This window comes from Pristiophorus japonicus, chromosome 11, assembly GCF_044704955.1.
Source record: "Pristiophorus japonicus isolate sPriJap1 chromosome 11, sPriJap1.hap1, whole genome shotgun sequence".
Lineage (NCBI taxonomy): Eukaryota > Metazoa > Chordata > Chondrichthyes > Pristiophoridae > Pristiophorus > Pristiophorus japonicus.
This window is the reverse complement of record NC_091987.1, coordinates 88,934,375-88,951,676: the sequence shown is the minus strand read 5'-3', so window position 1 is coordinate 88,951,676 and position 17,302 is coordinate 88,934,375. Positions and strand designations below refer to the sequence as shown.

The 17,302-nt window shown below is 44.7% G+C and overlaps 1 protein-coding gene across 6 annotated transcripts in view; it reads left to right on the top strand.

Moving 5' to 3' along the window:
- cmss1 (cms1 ribosomal small subunit homolog) overlaps positions 1-17,302 on the top strand; it is a 362,453-nt gene that overhangs the window by 320,804 nt on the left and 24,347 nt on the right. For all 6 annotated transcript variants that reach the window (XM_070893711.1, XM_070893708.1, XM_070893709.1 and 3 more), the window contains one exon: positions 14,507-14,616. In XM_070893711.1, coding sequence (XP_070749812.1) covers positions 14,507-14,616 — 110 coding nt within the window. The remainder of the gene's footprint in view (positions 1-14,506; positions 14,617-17,302) is intronic.

The window sequence follows — 17,302 nt, the reverse complement described above, 5'->3', positions numbered from 1 at the left end:
TATTGACTTTACATTACGCAATGGTGTAAACTTTACTCACGTGGCATCACTTCAGGCTCTGCAGATGCATCCGTGGCTGTCTGGGTGTGCTTCGCCACGAGTGCGAGCACACGCTCCTCCATGTCAGTGATGTCGCTGGGGACTGGTGGCCCCCCACCTGTTCGCCTCTGCATGGACCTCATCGTCAATAGCTTCTTCTGTAAAAGGTGACAGGACGACATGGCATGAGATCATTGCGTGATATCATTGCTAGGTACTGTCACAGACACTGATACAACACATAACCGACAGATGTAATCATGCTTATTGTGATCATTATTATTCTTTACCTAAAGACGTACACCGTGACCGCAGGCTTTGAGTAAAACATTCCCTGTAAAAGTGAAAGACCTCACATCTGTTGATAGTCACTCATGACAGTTACAAATCAAATCATATAAATACATAAGCACATGGAACTCAATGTAATACTTACTCTTGCGGATCCCACAAGGTCGTTCCATCGTTTGTGGCATTGGTTGCCCTCACGCAACTCGTTGGTTGCCGACGAGATCACCTCTGCTATCTCGGTCCATATCTTATGGTATGCCTTTGGGTTGGGCCTCCCAGGCCCTCCCTGTGTCAACTCACCCCAGCGTAACTCGACCTCCTGCAGGAGGGAGGCATTTGCCTCATCCGAGAACCTCCTGGCTCTTTTCCGCCCTCCAGTATGCTCCCCTCCCACCTCACTGCTCTCTCCAGCGTCAGCCTCCACAGCTTGCTGTGATGCCTCCTCTTCTCTCCATTATAGGCCAAATTCGGTCAAATATGTGGCTGGTAACAGCTACTTTTTGTTTTGACTACTTGCTGTGCAGCTCTAAAGTCTCCCTCCTTCCTCCCAAAGCAGCCACATCACAACCAGCCACACCTTCAGCCCCTCTGAGCTCCCTCTCTCTCTGTCTCCTTTTCTGCGCATGTCATGATGACCCTTGACTCCAGAATCGCAGGAATCGAACATTGCCATGCCGTTGCTAAGAACGGCCAAACTTTACTGCAGAAGGTCAAAAAAATGTAATGCTACCGCCCATTTTATATCGCTCGCGGTAACGCCCATTTTCAAAAGTGGAAACTAGGTGCTTTGAGAATGGGCGAGAAGCCGGCGATCTGAAAACCCTTTTTGAACGCCCATTTTTGGGCGATAGCCATAAAAGTGCAGGTTCTAGCCCATAGAACCTTTGTCATCAACACTTTTCCAAATGTTGTTAACTTTGGCTGCGACATCTACAACAAAAACAGCTTGCATTCATATAGCATCTTTAACATAGTAAAACGTACCAAGGTGCTTCACAGGAGCGTTATCAAACAATATTTGACCTTGGCGATATTAGAACAGGTGTGAGGTAGATTTTAAGGAGCATCTAAAAGGAGGTAGTGAGTGGCGGAGAAGTATAGGGAGGAAATTCCAGAGCTTGGGGGCCAAGGCAGCTGAAGGCACGGCTGCCAATGGTGGAACGATGAAAACCGGGCTTGCGCAAAAGGCTAGAATTGGAGGAGCGCAGAGATCTCGGAGGATTGTAGAGTAATTCCTCTGAAACAATTTTAATCGCAGCTGATTTGTGCCTTTTCAGATGTTAAATTTGCCAACTTGTAATGTGTGTTCTTTTTTCTTGATACCTGTGCAGCTCAGCAAAGTTGGCTGTACCAATAAATTACAGTAAACACCAAGAAAATGAATTTTTGGGTTCAGAGAAAAATTAGTTCACGTAACCTCCACCTTCCTGTTAGTAATATGTCTTCTTCCTCCTCCTCCTCCCCGCCCCACCCCCACCACCACTCCCAATAGTTAATTATTAATCAATTTAACTTTTACCCTTTGACATACTGGGTAATGGTCTGAGCTCAATATAGAAAGTATTTGTGAAGGAGAAAGGAGAGCTAACTTGGTAATATTTTGCCCAACAGGCTTATGAATCGTGTTTATGGTCAGCAAAATGCTCTGTTGTTGCTTTTAATAATATCATCTAGTTCCTGAGAGCATCTACTTGGATTCCCGGAAAGGATCGTAAATTCTGTTTGCTGTTTCCTTTTTTATGTGGCCTCATAGGGTTCATAAATTGGCAGCACTTTGACCCTTTGTTCAGTCTTCAATTCCCCGAGTACAAGCCTGAAAATGGTTTGTTGTGCATTTGGGTGGAATTATCCTGTGTTGCTCAATTTTGAATTTCTGCATAATTTCTGGATATTTGTGAATTTATGTAGTTATAGGTACTCTCTACAAAGTGTTATTTCCCCTCATAAAAATATCACTTGTTGTATACAGATGATATCATTCAAACTTATATAGCACTATGTAACATTGATGCCCTTTGCACATAAACTGTTGAATGTTTGATCGAATCATGCAGTATATACACTATGTAGTCTATAGTATCTTCTGACACATTATGTACTATGTAAAGTAAGTAGCGTTGAACAATGTGAAAAATGTAATTTGTTACTGAGATAATGGCCTGTTTTCATCTCAACCATGGTGGGGAAAATGCTGTAAAACTATAAACTCCTAATTGTTCTCATTAATCCAAATGCTAGATGTCACCAGCATATGACCAAAGATAATGAGGAAATATTGATTGGGAGCATTTCTACCAAAATGGCACCTGGTGATTGCAGGTTTCATCATTCTGATACCTGTACTTGAATACTCCAATCACAAGTGAAATATGTCCATTTCAACTCAACCTTACAATAGCATCACAATAGGATCATCTTACAATAGCATCACATCTCCGGGTGAGGAAAGACTAACAAAATGCATCTTGCCTCACATGTTGGTACTCCCAATTCCTTGACAAGGAACTGCATACGCGTCAGTGGGATCAGCTATACCAAATGTTCTGTTGAGGGCCTTCGAGTAGAAAACAGGTGTAAAGGATAGTGAGATAAACCAAGGTGCCAGAGAACATTTACAAGACCTTCAAAGTTGAAAGAAAGCAAACTATCATATGTTAATGACTACACATATTAGGTTGCCAGAAGCTAGATAGTGACATTTGTGGGTGAGTTTTAGTCCTGGTAATTTAGTGCCACGTCGAATAAGCACTTTGAGAGTTATAATTATTGGTACTAAATACTTCTCAATTATTAATTTTCACAACATATTTTACAGCACAAAGTATCAAAACTACATGGGTAAATATAAACGTATTTTAATAGATTTAGCTAGCTGTAGAAAGTTTATGGCTTAATGATAGTACTTATTAATTTCAGTTTGGTAACCATTAACATTTTTATATTAACCTCAATGTTTTGTAATTTTAATCAATACTGTTGGATAGTTATCAGATTAACATATTATATCTGATATTGATAGTGATTTTATATCATTTAAAATGTCTTTATCAATATTTTGGACATCCCTTGGGTATTAAGGGATATGGGGCAAAGGCGGGTCATTGGAGTTAGGTCACAGATCAGCCATGATCTCATTGAATGGCGGAACAGGCTCGAGGGGCTAAATGACCTATTCCAGTTCCTATATCCTGTTCATAATTTTTACAAAAATTCCATTTCACATTGTAATTTTAAGTTTAATTGTGACAGAAATCAATTAATTTTTGTGAAGTTACTTCTGAGGAGTATTTAAGCTCCTCAGAATTGACTTCCCAAAAAATAATTTCTGCATTTACTTGTTAAATGAAACTGCATTGGAAAGAATAGACATTTACACATCGGTTTATGTAGAATTTGTTATCATTTTCATGTGGGTTCTACATTTTAAAATGTTTTTGTTGCAAAGATATTTATAAAAATATTGTGAAGTAGGTTGTGATATTCCTCTGTGGCATACAGTGAAATAAATCCCAATATCAAGGCTCCTCCAGTCACATTTGTAAGAATTTTTTCTTACAGCAAGGAACAGATGTTAAACTTCAGTCTTCCAAACTGTATATGCTTTGCAATCTTTCAATACATCTCCAGACTACTGCCAATCTAAGTTAAAGGAGTCACAGATGGAGTGGCTTATTCACAGGATAGTCTATTTGTAGAGAAAGGGGAAATAAACTAGCTTAGTTACCTTGTCCCACTACAAGTACACATCCTGTAGACTGTCAAGAGAGCACTAGGTCAGATTATTCCACTCTCTAAGCTGAAGGAAACGGAATGGTAACAAATAGCTCCCATGGGAAAATATCGGAAAGTGAGGGTAATTGTAAAATAAAATCAAACAAAGTCAGTTTGAGTTTTATTAATTGAGTGTATTATACTTGGCTCTGGCTAGGCTCTGACTATTAATGAGCTGAAGTTTTATTTGTGATATATTTTTGGAATAAATACAACATCAATATATTTTTTATTTAAAGTCTATCATGTTTGAAAATACTGTAAATAGTGCAATCATTGTGACTTCATATATATAGGCTATGCCCGGAGAATTTTTCCCAGTCAGTATTATGAGAGAGTCAGTCTTAAACTATCAACAAATAACAGAAATGGAGTTGCAGGGAATAGGAATTGGAGGTATTACCCTTTTTAGATGCCATGCCAGGAGACACATTTGAGCAGACTAGTTGGCTTGTCCTCTGATATTTTCCTTACTTTGCTTAAAACAGGCATTCCATTATATGTGGAATTTACAATGATTTAAATTAGGATATAAAAGTGTTTTAGACAGTAAAAGCAATTGCACTACAACTAGATATAATAGCCACTGAGCTGTTTAATTCCTCTTCATGGCTGTGATTAGTTTAGTTCATTGTTCGCCAAGACCACAGAAGAAGCATCTCAAAGCAGCCAAATGTTCTTAATAAAAGGGAGGAATAATAGACACAACTGCCTTGTCCTTACTTTTGGTCCAAAATTAACACCAGTAAGACAAAGAATTACATATTTAAGAATAGACTAATGGGAGTGGATTTTAAACGTGAAGCTTTATTTTTTAATAAATTGTCAGTAGAAACCACATTTGTTTATATGAGGTAAATTTTGAGTTCCTCTTGTATTAGTGGGCAACTATTATTTTGCAATAATTACATTTATATAGTGCCTTCAGCATAGAAAAACATTCCAAGGCACTTCAAAGAAACATAATCAGACAAAAATTGATCTTTGTGATGCAGAGGATATGAGATCAGAAGTTCAACTTGGGGTCAAATAGGATGCGAATTGTTAGTATCAACCTAAGACAGTGGCTGGGAAGAGGGGTGGAATCAGTGACAAGTGAACGGAGTGTGTGAGGTAGAAGCTAAGACAGTGGCTTTGGTCTTTCCAATGTTTTACTGGAGGAAATTACGGCTCATTCAAGACTGCATGTCGGACAAGCAGACTGACAATACAAAGGTAGTGGAGGAGTTAAGAGAGGTGGTGGACATGTTGTCAGCATACGTGTTCCTCACTGACTGCCGGACCTCCCGCTGCCGAGTGTGTTGCACCCCGCTGAGTTCAGATTCAGCTCCAAACTGTGTTTCCGAACTCTGCCCGCTCATGGCCCTCATCCGGGTAGGTAAGTGATTGGCTGTTTGATGGTAAGTATCTCCCTTTCTCTTTTATAATCAGCTAAGTTTAATTAGAGGGACAGCAGGGCAGCTCATTCCTGTGGAGTGCATGTCCTGCGGCATGTGGGTAATCCTGGACTCTTCGTGCAGCCTAGACAACCATGTGTGCAGGAGGTGTCTCTAGCTTCAACTACTTGAGCTCCGCGTTTTGGAGCTTGAGCAGCAGCTGGAATCACTATGGTGCAGCCGCGAGGCTGAGAGCTACATGGCTAGCACATTTCAGGAGCTGGTCACCCCGCAGCTTAAAAGCATGCAGGTAGAAGGAAAGTGGGTGAACACCAGACAGAGGAAGAATGTTAGGCAGATAGTGCAGGAGTCCGTTCCCTCCCCCCCGCCTGTCCATCTCGCTTTCCCACCGATGTTCTCTTTTGAGCACCGGTGAGAACATAAGAACATAAGAATTAGGAACAGGAGTAGGCCATCTAGCCCCTCGAGTCTGCTCCGCCATTCAACAAGATCATGGCTGATCTGGCCGTGGACTCAGCTCCACTTACCCGCCCGCTCCCCGTAACCCTTAACTCCCCTATTGGTCAAAAATCAATCTATCTGTGACTTGAATACATTTAATGCGCTAGCCTCAACTGCTTCCTTGGCTCCCCCGCATTTTGAGGCTGTGCCCCCTAGTTCTAGTCTCCCCGACCAGTGGAAACAACTTCTCTGCCTCTATCTTGTCTATCCCTTTCATTATTTTAAATGTTTCTATAAGATCCCCCCTCATCCTTCTGAACTCCAACGAGTAAAGACCCAGTCTACTCAATCTATCATCATAAGGTAACCCCCTCATCTCCGGAATCAGCCTAGTGAATTGTCTCTGCACCCCCACCAAAGCTAGTATATCCTTCCGTAAGTAAGGTGACCAAAACTGCACGCAGTACTCCAGGTGCGGCCTCACCAATACCCTATACAGTTGCAGCAGGACCTCCCTGCTTCTGTACTCCATCCCTCTTGCAATGAAGGCCAACATTCCATTCGCCTTCCTGATTACCTGCAAACTAACATTTTGGGATTCATGCACAAGGACCCCCAGGTCCCGCTGCACCGCAGCATGTTGTAATTTCTCCCCATTCAAATAATATGCCCTTTTACTGTTTTTTTTCCAAGGTGGATGACCTCACACTTTCCGACATTGTATTCCATCTGCCAAACCTTAGCCCATTCGCTTAACCTATCTAAATATCTTTGCAGCCTCTCTAAGTCCTCTACACAACCCGCTTTCCCACTAATCTTTGTGTCATCTGCAAATTTTGTTACACTACACTCTGTCCCCTCTTCCAGGTCATCTATGTATATTGTAAACAGTTGTGGTCCCAGCACTGATCTCTGTGGCACACCACTAACCACCGATTTCCAACCCGAAAAGGACCCATTTATCCCGACCCTCTGCTTTCTGTTAGCCAGCCAATTCTCTATCCATGCTAATACATTTCCTCTGACTCCGCGTACCTTTATCTTCTGCAGTAAACTTTTGTGTGGCACCTTATCGAATGCCTTTTGGAAATCTAAATACACCACATCCATCGGTACACCTCTATCCACCATGCTCGTTATATCCTCAAAGAATTCCAGTAAATTAGTTAAACATGATTTCCCCTTCATGAGGGCGATGGTAAATTAGTTAAACATGATTTCCCCTTCGTGAGGGCGATGGTGCCTCTGGGGCGTGCAGCCAGAGCCAAGTCCAAGGCACCACAGATGGCTCAGCTGCACAGGGGGAGGGACAAAGAATAAAAGAGCATTAGTGGTAGGGGATTCAACAGTTAGGGGAATAGAGAGGCGTGTCTGCGGCCATTGACGTGATTCCAGGATGGTATGGTGCTTCCCTGGTGCCAGGGTCAAGGATGTCACAGAGCGGACGCAGGGCATTCTGGGGGGAGAGGATGAACAGCGAGAGGTCATGGTCCATATTGGGACCAATGACATTGGTAGAAAGAGAGATGAGGTCCCGCTGGCAGAATTTAGGGTGCTTGGAGAAAAATTAAGGGATTAGACCTCAAAGGTAGTAATCTCCGGGTTACTACTGGTGCCACGTGCTAATGAGTACAAGAATAGAAGGATAGAGAGGATGAACACGTGGCTGGAGAGTTGGTGCAGGAGGGAGGGCTTTAATTTCCTGAGTCCATAGGGACTGCTTCTGGGGGAGATGGGACCTGTACAAACCGGATGGGTTGCACCTAAACAGCGCCAGGACCAATATCCTTGCGGGAAGTTTTGCTAGTGCAGTTGGGGATAGTTTAAACTAGCTTGGCAGAGGATGGGAACCTGAGAACAAATTCAATAGGGAAGGAAGTAAAGCTGAAATTGCAAAGCAAGAATGTAGAAAGTGAATTTGTAAGACAGAGGAAACCAGGGTAAGTAAGTAGTAATCAAGGAGGTCTTCCTGTGCTAAATGGTTATATACCTGTACTTCATTGCAAGGAGTATAGCGAATAAGGCGGATGAGCTGAAAGCACAGGTAGATATTTGGGAGTATGACATTATAGCCATTACAGAGACATGGCTGAAAGAGGGGCAGGTTTGGCAGCTCAATATCCTGGTTACAGGATTTTTAGACAGAGAGGGGAGTAAAAAGGTGGAGGGGGGGATCACGGTATTGATTAAAGAAATTATTACAGCTGTGAGGAGGGATGATATGTTGGAGGGATCATCAAATGAGGCCATATGGGTCGAACTGAAAAATAAAAAAGAGGTGATCGAACTGCTAGGTGTGTATTATAGATCCCCAAACAGTGGGAGGGAGATAGAAGAGCAAATATGTCGGCAAATTTATGTGAAGTCCAAAAACCATAGGGCAGTAATAGTAGGGGATTTTAACTATCCTAATATTGATTGAGGCAAATTTAGTGTGAAGGGTATAGAGGGTGTGGAATTCCTAAAATGCATTGAAGAGAACTTTTTTAGTCAGTATGTAACAAGCCCAACATGGGAGGGTGCAGTTCTGGATTTAGTTTTGGGGAATGAAGCTGGGCAGGTGGAAGGGGCATCAGTGCGAGAGCACTTGGGTGCCAGTGACCATAATTCAGTCAGATTCAAGGTGGTTATGGATAAGGACAAGGATCGACCAGGAATAAAAGTCCCAAATTGTGGAAAAACTAACTTTGCTAAGTTGAGAAGTGATTTGGCCACAGTGGAATGGAAACAGCCACTTGTGGGTAAATCAGTGTCGGAACAGTGGGAGGCATTCAAGGAGGAGATCTAAAGGGCTCAGGCCAAACATGTGCCCTTAAAGAAAAAAGGTGGGAATAACAATTCTAGAGCCCCCTGGATGTCTTGGGACTTAAAGGGAAGATAAAGGAAAAAAAGGGAAGCTTTGTCATATACCAACAGCTAAATACTGTAGAATCTCTGGAGGAATATAGAAAGTTCAGAGGTGAAATTAAAAAGGATATTAGGAATGCAAAGAGAGCATGAAAAACTTTTGGCAAGTAAAATCAAGGAAAACCCAAAGATGTTCTAGAAAGATATTAAGAGCAAGAGGATAACTAAAGAAAAGGTAGGGCTTATTAGAGACCTTGAGGGTAATCTGTATGTGGAGGCAGAAGATGTGGGTATGCTTCTTAATGAATACTTTGCGTCTGTTTTCACAAAGGAAAGGGGCAATGCAGATACTGCTATTGAGGAGGAGTGTGAAATTCTGGACGAAATAGATATAGTGAGAGAGGAGGTATTGCGGGGTTTGGCAACTTTGAAAGTGGATAAGTCCTCAGGCCCAGATGAAATGCATCCCAAGCTGCTGAGCGAAGCAAGAGAGGAAATAGCAGTGGCCTTGACCATAATTTTCCAGTCCTCTTTGGATTCGGGCATGGTGCCAGAGGACTGGAGGATTGCTAATATGGTACCCTTGTTTAAGAAGAGAGAAAGGAATAGGCCAAGTAATTACAGATCTGTCAATCTAACCTCTGGTGGAAAATTTTATTGGAAAAAGTCCTGAAGGGCAGGATAAATCTATATTTAGAAAGGCAAGGATTAATCAGGGACAGCCAGCACAGATTTGTTAAGGGAAGATCGTGTTTGACTAACGATTGAATTTTTCGAGGAGGTAACCAGGAGGGTCGATGAGGGTAGTGCGTACGATGTAGTGTTTATGGACTTTAGCAAAGCTTTTGATCAGTCCCACATGGCAGACTGGTCACAAATCCCACGGGATCCAGGGCAAAGTGGCAAGTTGGATCCAAAATTGGCTTCGAGGTAGGAAGCAAAGGGTAATGGTTGATGGATGTTTTTGTGACTGGAAGGATGTTTTCAGTGGGGTTCTGCAGGATTCAATACTGGGTCCCTTGTTTTCTGTGGTATACATCAATGATCTAGATTTGAATATAGTGGGTATGATTATAAAGTTTGCAGATGTCACCAAAATTGGCTGTGTGGTTAATGATTAAGAGGTCAGTCATGGACTGTAGGAGGATATCAATCTACTGGTCAGGTGGGCAAATGGAATTTAATTTGGAGAAGTGTAAGGTAATGCACTTAGGGAGGGCTAATAAAGAAAGGGTATGCACATTAAATGGTAGGCCACTTAGAAGTGTAGATGAACAAAGGGACCTTGGAGTGCTTGTCCACAGATCCCTGAAAGTAGCAGGCCAGGTGGATAAGGTGGTTAAGAAAGCATACAGAATGCTTACCTTTATTGGCTGAGGCATGGAATAGAAGAGCAGGGAGGTTATGCTTAAATTGTATAATACACTGGTTAGGCCACAGCTGAAATACTGCATGCAGTTCTGGTTGCCGTATTCTAGGAAGGCCATGATTGCACTGGAAAGAGTGCAGAGGAGATTTACGACGATGCTGCCTGGAATGGAGAATCTTAGCTATGAGGACAGATTGGATAGGCTGGGTTTGATCTCCTTGAAACAGAGGAGGCTGAGGAGAGACCTCATTGAGGTGTATAACATTTTAAGGGGCCTGGATATAGTAGATAGCAAGGGACTATTTCCCTTGATGGAGGGGTCAATTATGAGGGGGCATAGGTTTAAGGTGGTTGGGGGGAGGTTTAGAGGGGATTTGAAGGGAAGCTTCTTCACGCAGAGGGTTGTGGGAGTCTGGAACTCACTGCCTGGAAGGGTGGTAGAGGCAGAATCCCTCACCACATTTAAAAGGTGCTTGGATGGGCACTTGAAGTGCCGTAACCTGCAGGGTTACGGACCTCGAACTGGTAAGTGGGATTAGACTGGATGATCTCTTGTTGGCTGGCGCAGACACGATGGTAAGTTCATCATGGAATCTAATACAGCCAAAGTGATCTCCTGGACTAATTTCGATCGCCTGGATGGGTCGGAGAGGAATTTTCTAGATTTTTTTCCCCCAATTGGCCTGGGTTTTTACCTGTTTTTTTTGTCACTCCCAGGAGATCGCATGACTCCGGGGGGGTGGGGGGAGAGGGGCGGGTGGTGTGTAAAATGTGGCGATACATGAGGTATCGCAGTTGTGTGGGGTGGACTAGTTGGGCTGGATGCTCTATTTGTCCGCCGTTGCTCATTGTTCATAGGTTTATATGTAACCTTCAGGGCTGTTGACCGAGGGCTGTGTGGCTCTTTGTCGGTTGGCATGGACACAATGGGCCAAAATGGCCTGCTTCTGCACTGTAAATTCCTATGTTTCTATGTGGAGCCTGATGCCATGTTTTAGGATGATGTCGCCAAGTGGCATCATGTAGATGAGAGGCCCAAGAATAGATTCTTGTGAGACTTCAGGGGTAACGCTAAGGGAGTGGGAAGAGAAGCCATTGCTGGAGGTGCTTTGGCTATGATTGGATAGGTTAGAGTGGAACCAAGCAAAGGCAGTGCCACACAGCTGGACGTCGGAGAAAGAAGATGTGGTTGACCATGTCAAATGCTGCAGACAAGTCAAGAAAGGACGAAAAGCGGTAGTGCACTATGGTCACAGTGACAGAGAATGTCATTTGTGACTTTGATTAGCACCATTTCAGTGCTGTGGCAGGAACGGAAACCTGTTTTGGAGAGGTTCAAACATGGAGTTGCAGGAAAGAAGGGCATGGATTTGGAAGGCAACAACATGTTCAAGGACTTTGGATCGGAAAGAGAAGTTGGGGATGGGCAGTAATTTGTCACGATAGAGGAGGGGGCTTATGACAGTGGTTTTGACAGGGGGGAGGACAGCTGATGTGGCGATGGATAGCTAAATTAATTGTACTGCAGATATGTTCAAGTCTGTAACCCTTGGACTTGATAGAACGAAGATAGAAACCTAGAAAATAGATGCAGGAGTAGGCCATTCGGCCCTTCAAGCCTGCACCACCATTCAATATGATCACGGCTGATCATGCAACTTTAGTACTCCATTCCTGCTTTTTCTCCATACCCCTTGATCCCTTTAGCCGTAAGGGCCACATCTAACTCCCTTTTGAATATATCTAACGAACTGGCCTCAACTACTTTCTGTGGTAGAGAATTCCACAGGTTCACAGTTTCTCCTCATCTCGGTCCTAAATGGCTTGCCAATTAGCCTTAGACTGTGACCCCTGGTTCTGGACTTCTCCAACATCGGGAACATTCTTCCTGCATCTAACCTGTCCAATCCCGTCAGAATTTTATATGTTTCTATGAGATCCCCTCTCATTCTTCTAAATTCCAGTGAATATAAGCCTAGTCGATCCAGTCTTTCTTCATTTGTCAGTCCTGCCATCCCGGGAATCAGTCTGGTGAACCTTCGCTGCACTCCCTCAATAACAAGAATGTCCTTCCTCAGATTAGGAGACCAATACTGTACACAATATTCAAGGTGTGGCCTCATCAAGGCCCTGTAGAACTGCAATAAGACCTCCCTGCTCCTATTCTCAAATCCTCTCACTATGAAGGCCAACATGCCATTTGCCTTCTTCACCGCCTGCTGTACCTGCATGCCAACTTTCAATGACTGATGTACTATGACACCCAGGTATCGTTGCATCTCCCCATTTCCTAATCTGTCACCATTCAGATAATATTCTGCCTTCCTGTTTTTGCCACCAAAGTGGATAACCTCACATTTATCTACATTATACTACATCTGCCATGCATTTGTCCATTCATCTAATCTGTCCAAGTCACCCTGCAGCCTCTTTGCATCCTCTTCACAGCTCACACTGCCACTCAGCTTAGTGTCATCTGCAAACTTGGAGATATTACACTAAATTCCTTCGTCTAAATCATTAATGTATATTGTAAATAGCTGGGGTCCCAGCACTTGAACCTTGCGATGCCCCACTAGTCACTGCCTGCCATTCTGAAAAGGATCCATTTATTCCTATTCTTTGCTTCCTGTCTGCCAACCAGTTCTCTATCCACGCCAATACATTACCCCTAATACCATGCACTTTAATTTTGCATCGAGACCATACCGAGCGGAACAACCAGGGTGGGAGAGAGTAACGGTTTTAATTGGGATATGACAGAGATGAGGGAGTGATTAAGCAGATCGATGGCAGCAGAAATATTGTGGTGAATGTAGGGCCAAAGGCCAGGCAGTTGGGAGTTTGAAAGCATTGTTGGTGACGGAAGAGAGTTTCTAAAACAGTGGACAAGTGGCTTGTGTTAGCATCTGCTTGTGCTACCTTCATTTCAGACTCAGCACACTACAAGTGGCTGTTGTTCTGGCTGACCAGGGAGTGGTAGGGGAGTCAAGCCTGTGCCCTGTGCTACTCGTCTATTCCATCTGGAGTCATGAGACTTTTACATGGAGAAATGGGGGAAAACCTTGTTTTGTAACACCCAACACCGAATCCACATTATTCAGGAAGATATTTTGGCTCCAGCACTATTTATTGAAAATTGTGAGTGAGTTTCAAAGGGCCCAAGTTTCCACAAGAAAAAAAACGGGGGCCCCTCCGAGCTGGGCGCCCGTTTTTCGCGCCTAAAACGGCGCCTAAAAAAATCCTTGGTATTCTCCACCGACTTACAGGTCCTGTGGCACTCGGCGCAGCCGGCACGAGCTGTGGGGGGGCGGAGCCAGGTCCCGGCGCTGAAAACAGTGCCGGGACCTCTGCACATGCGCGCTACAGTCGGCACGCAAGTGCAGTAGCTCCAGGCGCCGAACTGTGTGGGAGGGGCCCGAAGCACGCAGCCCCTAGCCCTGGCCCAATGGCCTCACTGGGGCTGCGTGAATGAGGCTCCTCCCACGGTCAGTTCTTGCTCCCCACCCGACCAGACCCGACACTCACTCCCCCCGCCGACCAGACCCGACTCGACACCCGCTCCCCCCCCCCGACACCCGAGACCCGCTCCCCCCCCCCCCCCCCGACCCGACACCCGCTCTCCCCCCCCGCCCCGACCCGAGACCCGCTCCGCCCCGACCGAGACCAGAGACCCGCTCTTCCCCCCGCCCCGAGACCCGCTCCCCGACCCGACACCCGCTCCCCCCCGACCCGACACCCGCTCCCCCCCGCTCCTGTTCCCCGACCCCCCCCCCCCCTCTCTTCTCTCCCTCTCCCTCCCCTCTCTCCCTCCCTCCCTCGCTCAGCGGCACGAATAGCTGCAGAATTCTCCCTGGCTGAAGCACTTTCACACAGGTAGGAAGATGGTTTATTTAATCTTTTCTTGGCTTATAAATGTTTATTCAGGTTGGATTTATTTGTATAATATTTGTAGAAGTATAAATAAGGATTTATTGTCGAATTTAATGAGTTCCCTTCCCCCCCACCTCGTTCTGGACGCCTAATTTGTAGCCTGCGCCTGATTTTTTAATGTGTAGAACAGGTTTTTTCAGTTCTACAAAAATCTTCACTGGCGCCATTCTACTTTAGTTTGGAGTACGTTTTCACTGTGGAAACTTTCAAATCAGGTGTCAGTGGCCGGACACGCCCCCTTTTGAAGAAAAAATTCTGTTCTAAACTAGAACTGTTCTACCTAACTAGAACTGCAGAAAAAAAAATGTGGAGAATTGCGATTTCTAAAATAGTCCGTTCTCCACCAGTTGCTCCTAAAAAATCAGGCGCGAATCATGTGGAAACTTGGGCCCATAGTATCTGCTTTTATTTATTTTAGACACACCTAAAGCCGAGATGAGTAAAGATCCATCTGAGCATAACATCAAGAGGAAAAGAAAGAAAGGAGATGGGACTGCACAGTCTGCCAAGATCAAGAAAAGTAAAAAGGTGATGCAAGAAGATTGATATATGTGTATTTTGTGTGTTGCATTATTTGATAGTGTCTTATTTAATCAGTATTTATCCTCTAGTGGTAGGGAAGGGAGAACAGGTGCTGAGTACAGTGGAAGCCATTTTATAAGGACCATCCTCGCAATCAGAATATTTATTTTATCCAGTCCTTCCTATTGAGCAAAAGCTTTTCTAGTTTCTGTATGTGCACCAGCCTGACTGCATTTCCTGAAAATGCCCAAATTACTAACCAATTTACAATACAAGGTTTGGATTAGGTGTTTGTAAATAATATTCAATATTAGAAACATAGAAACATAGAAAATAGGTGCAGGAATAGGCCATTCGGCCCTTCGAGCCTGCACCACCATTCAACAAGATCATGGCTGATCACCCACGCCCCCTCCACACCCTCCGACCCCCCCAGCCACAAGGATAACATCCAACTCCCTCCCGAACACATCCAATGAACTGACATCAACAACTCTCCGCGGCAGGGAACCCCACAGGCCAACAACTTCCCGAGTGAAGAAGTCTCTCCCAATCCCAGCCCCAAACAGCCCACCCCCCATCCCAAGAGCGTTCCCCGCTCCTCCCCGCCCCCCCCTGGCTCCGGACCCACCCAACACCGGGAACACTCCCCCCGCACCCAACTCGCCCCGTCCCGTCAGAACCCTTCCCAAATGCCAAACACCCCCGGATGTCGAGCCCCCAGCCCCGGCCACCCCGGAGCCACGCCCCCACGACGCCAACCACACCACATCCACCAACCGCCATCTGCGCAGTCAACCCGTCCACCCCACTCTGAACACTCCCCGCACCGAGGCACAGAGCCCCCAGCCCGCCCCTCCAACACACTTCGCCCCCCAAGACCTCCGTTGCAATGTGGCCCCTCCTGTCCCTCGCCTTGGGTTTCTCTGCCCCCCACCTCCACCACTCTCCCCTCCATCCCCCGCCCCCGTATTGAATAAAGTTAGTCAGTAAATTTAAATGATCCATGAATAAAATTAAGGCATGTACTCCAACACTATCATCAGAGTCCTAGCTGCAAAGTCATTCACCCTCTAATCCAGCAGTGGGCAACAGAAGAAAATGGCCTATAAATTGGATCGCACTGTGCCCAGTTACAGATGGAAAAGGAGTGCCTAAAATTCCAAGATGATGGACAGCCAGAAATGCACCATTCGTCACATTAGTAAATGGTCCTCTGTAGGTGTCCATGGCGTATGCCTGAAACGGGCATCAAGCAATTTGTATATGCAAGTAGGGGATCAAGCGCCTGTTTGAGTCCACTTTCCAAAATTCGATTGCGCATGCCTGCGGCATGTGCTGTGCATGCTTCAGTCAGCTTCTTGGGCACATAGCAGCCAAACCAACGGTCCTTAATGGGAAGCTTGAACTTTTTTTTTTACTTACCTTGTTGTTGAGCCAGGAGGAACCGGAGTGCCCCGAACTCTCCTAACTGTCTTGGCCAGCAGACCAAATTGCCATGATCCTGCTAACCGTTCATTAGGTGCATGCAGCGGGTGCTGCACTGGGACAACGATCCAATTTCTAAGCCAGAAAGTTTTGCCCTCGTAAGCAACAAAATCCCGCAAGAGGACTGTTGAGCTTCTTAGAATTAGATGTGTTACATGACAATAACAAGTTATCCCAAATCTTTTCAAACATGTAAACTCTATGTAGTTAGTTAATACAACACTGAATATGCTCTGATTATGAATGATCCCAGTACTTGGTTAAATGCGTGTATACGGATTTTTTTAAGATAAAATTCACATTTACATTCTTTTGACACATGATGTATTCATTTTTCTTACAATGTTAATTTACTATTGGAATAGTTGCATTATTGGATAAGAATCAGGATTGCAAATTTAAAATGGATTAGAGTATAACATAGTAAACCAATCGAGATTGTTTTTGTACAGCGCCATTTAATATGGTGATGAATTATTGTTTGAGCAAACATTCCCAATGACTACAGGGATTTCAGGCTACAACTTCCAATGGTAATATGACATTTCTAATCATTCTTGCTACTTTTGAGGCAACACTGTACGTGGGATGAGAATTTGAAGAATAATGTGGTAATTAGATTAGTCAGCTTCATAATTGGAACTTTGGGACATTCTGCAGTTATGAAAGAGCAATATAAATGCAAGTTCTTTCTTTCTTGGCTGACCTCAAACATTGGCAAACTCAGCACAGACAATTTGCAAATTAAACTGAGTCTACATACAGTGGGCCCAAGTTTCCACATGATAAAAAACGGGCGCCCCTCCGAGCTGGGCGCCCGTTTTTCGCGCCTAAAACGGCGGCAGAAAAAAAATGCGCTATTCTCGAGCGCTCTGCAGCTCCTTGTCTGTTTGGCGTGGCGCCCAGGGAGCCGGAGCCTACACTCGCGCCGATTTTGTAAGTGGGAGGGGGCGGGTACTATTTAAATTAGTTTTTTTTCCTGCCGGCAATGCTGCGCGTGCGCGTTGGAGCGTTCGCGCATGCTCAGTGTGAAAAAAAACATTGGCACTCGGCCATTTTTGTAGTTCTTTGTAGCTGTTTAATTTTTGAACGTTTTTTAATAAAACCACATTGTCATCAGCACATCAACACTGAGGCTTCCCTTCTCACTGTCTCCTTCCCCTCCCTCCCCTCCGCGGCAACAAACCGCTGTCTCCTTCCCCTC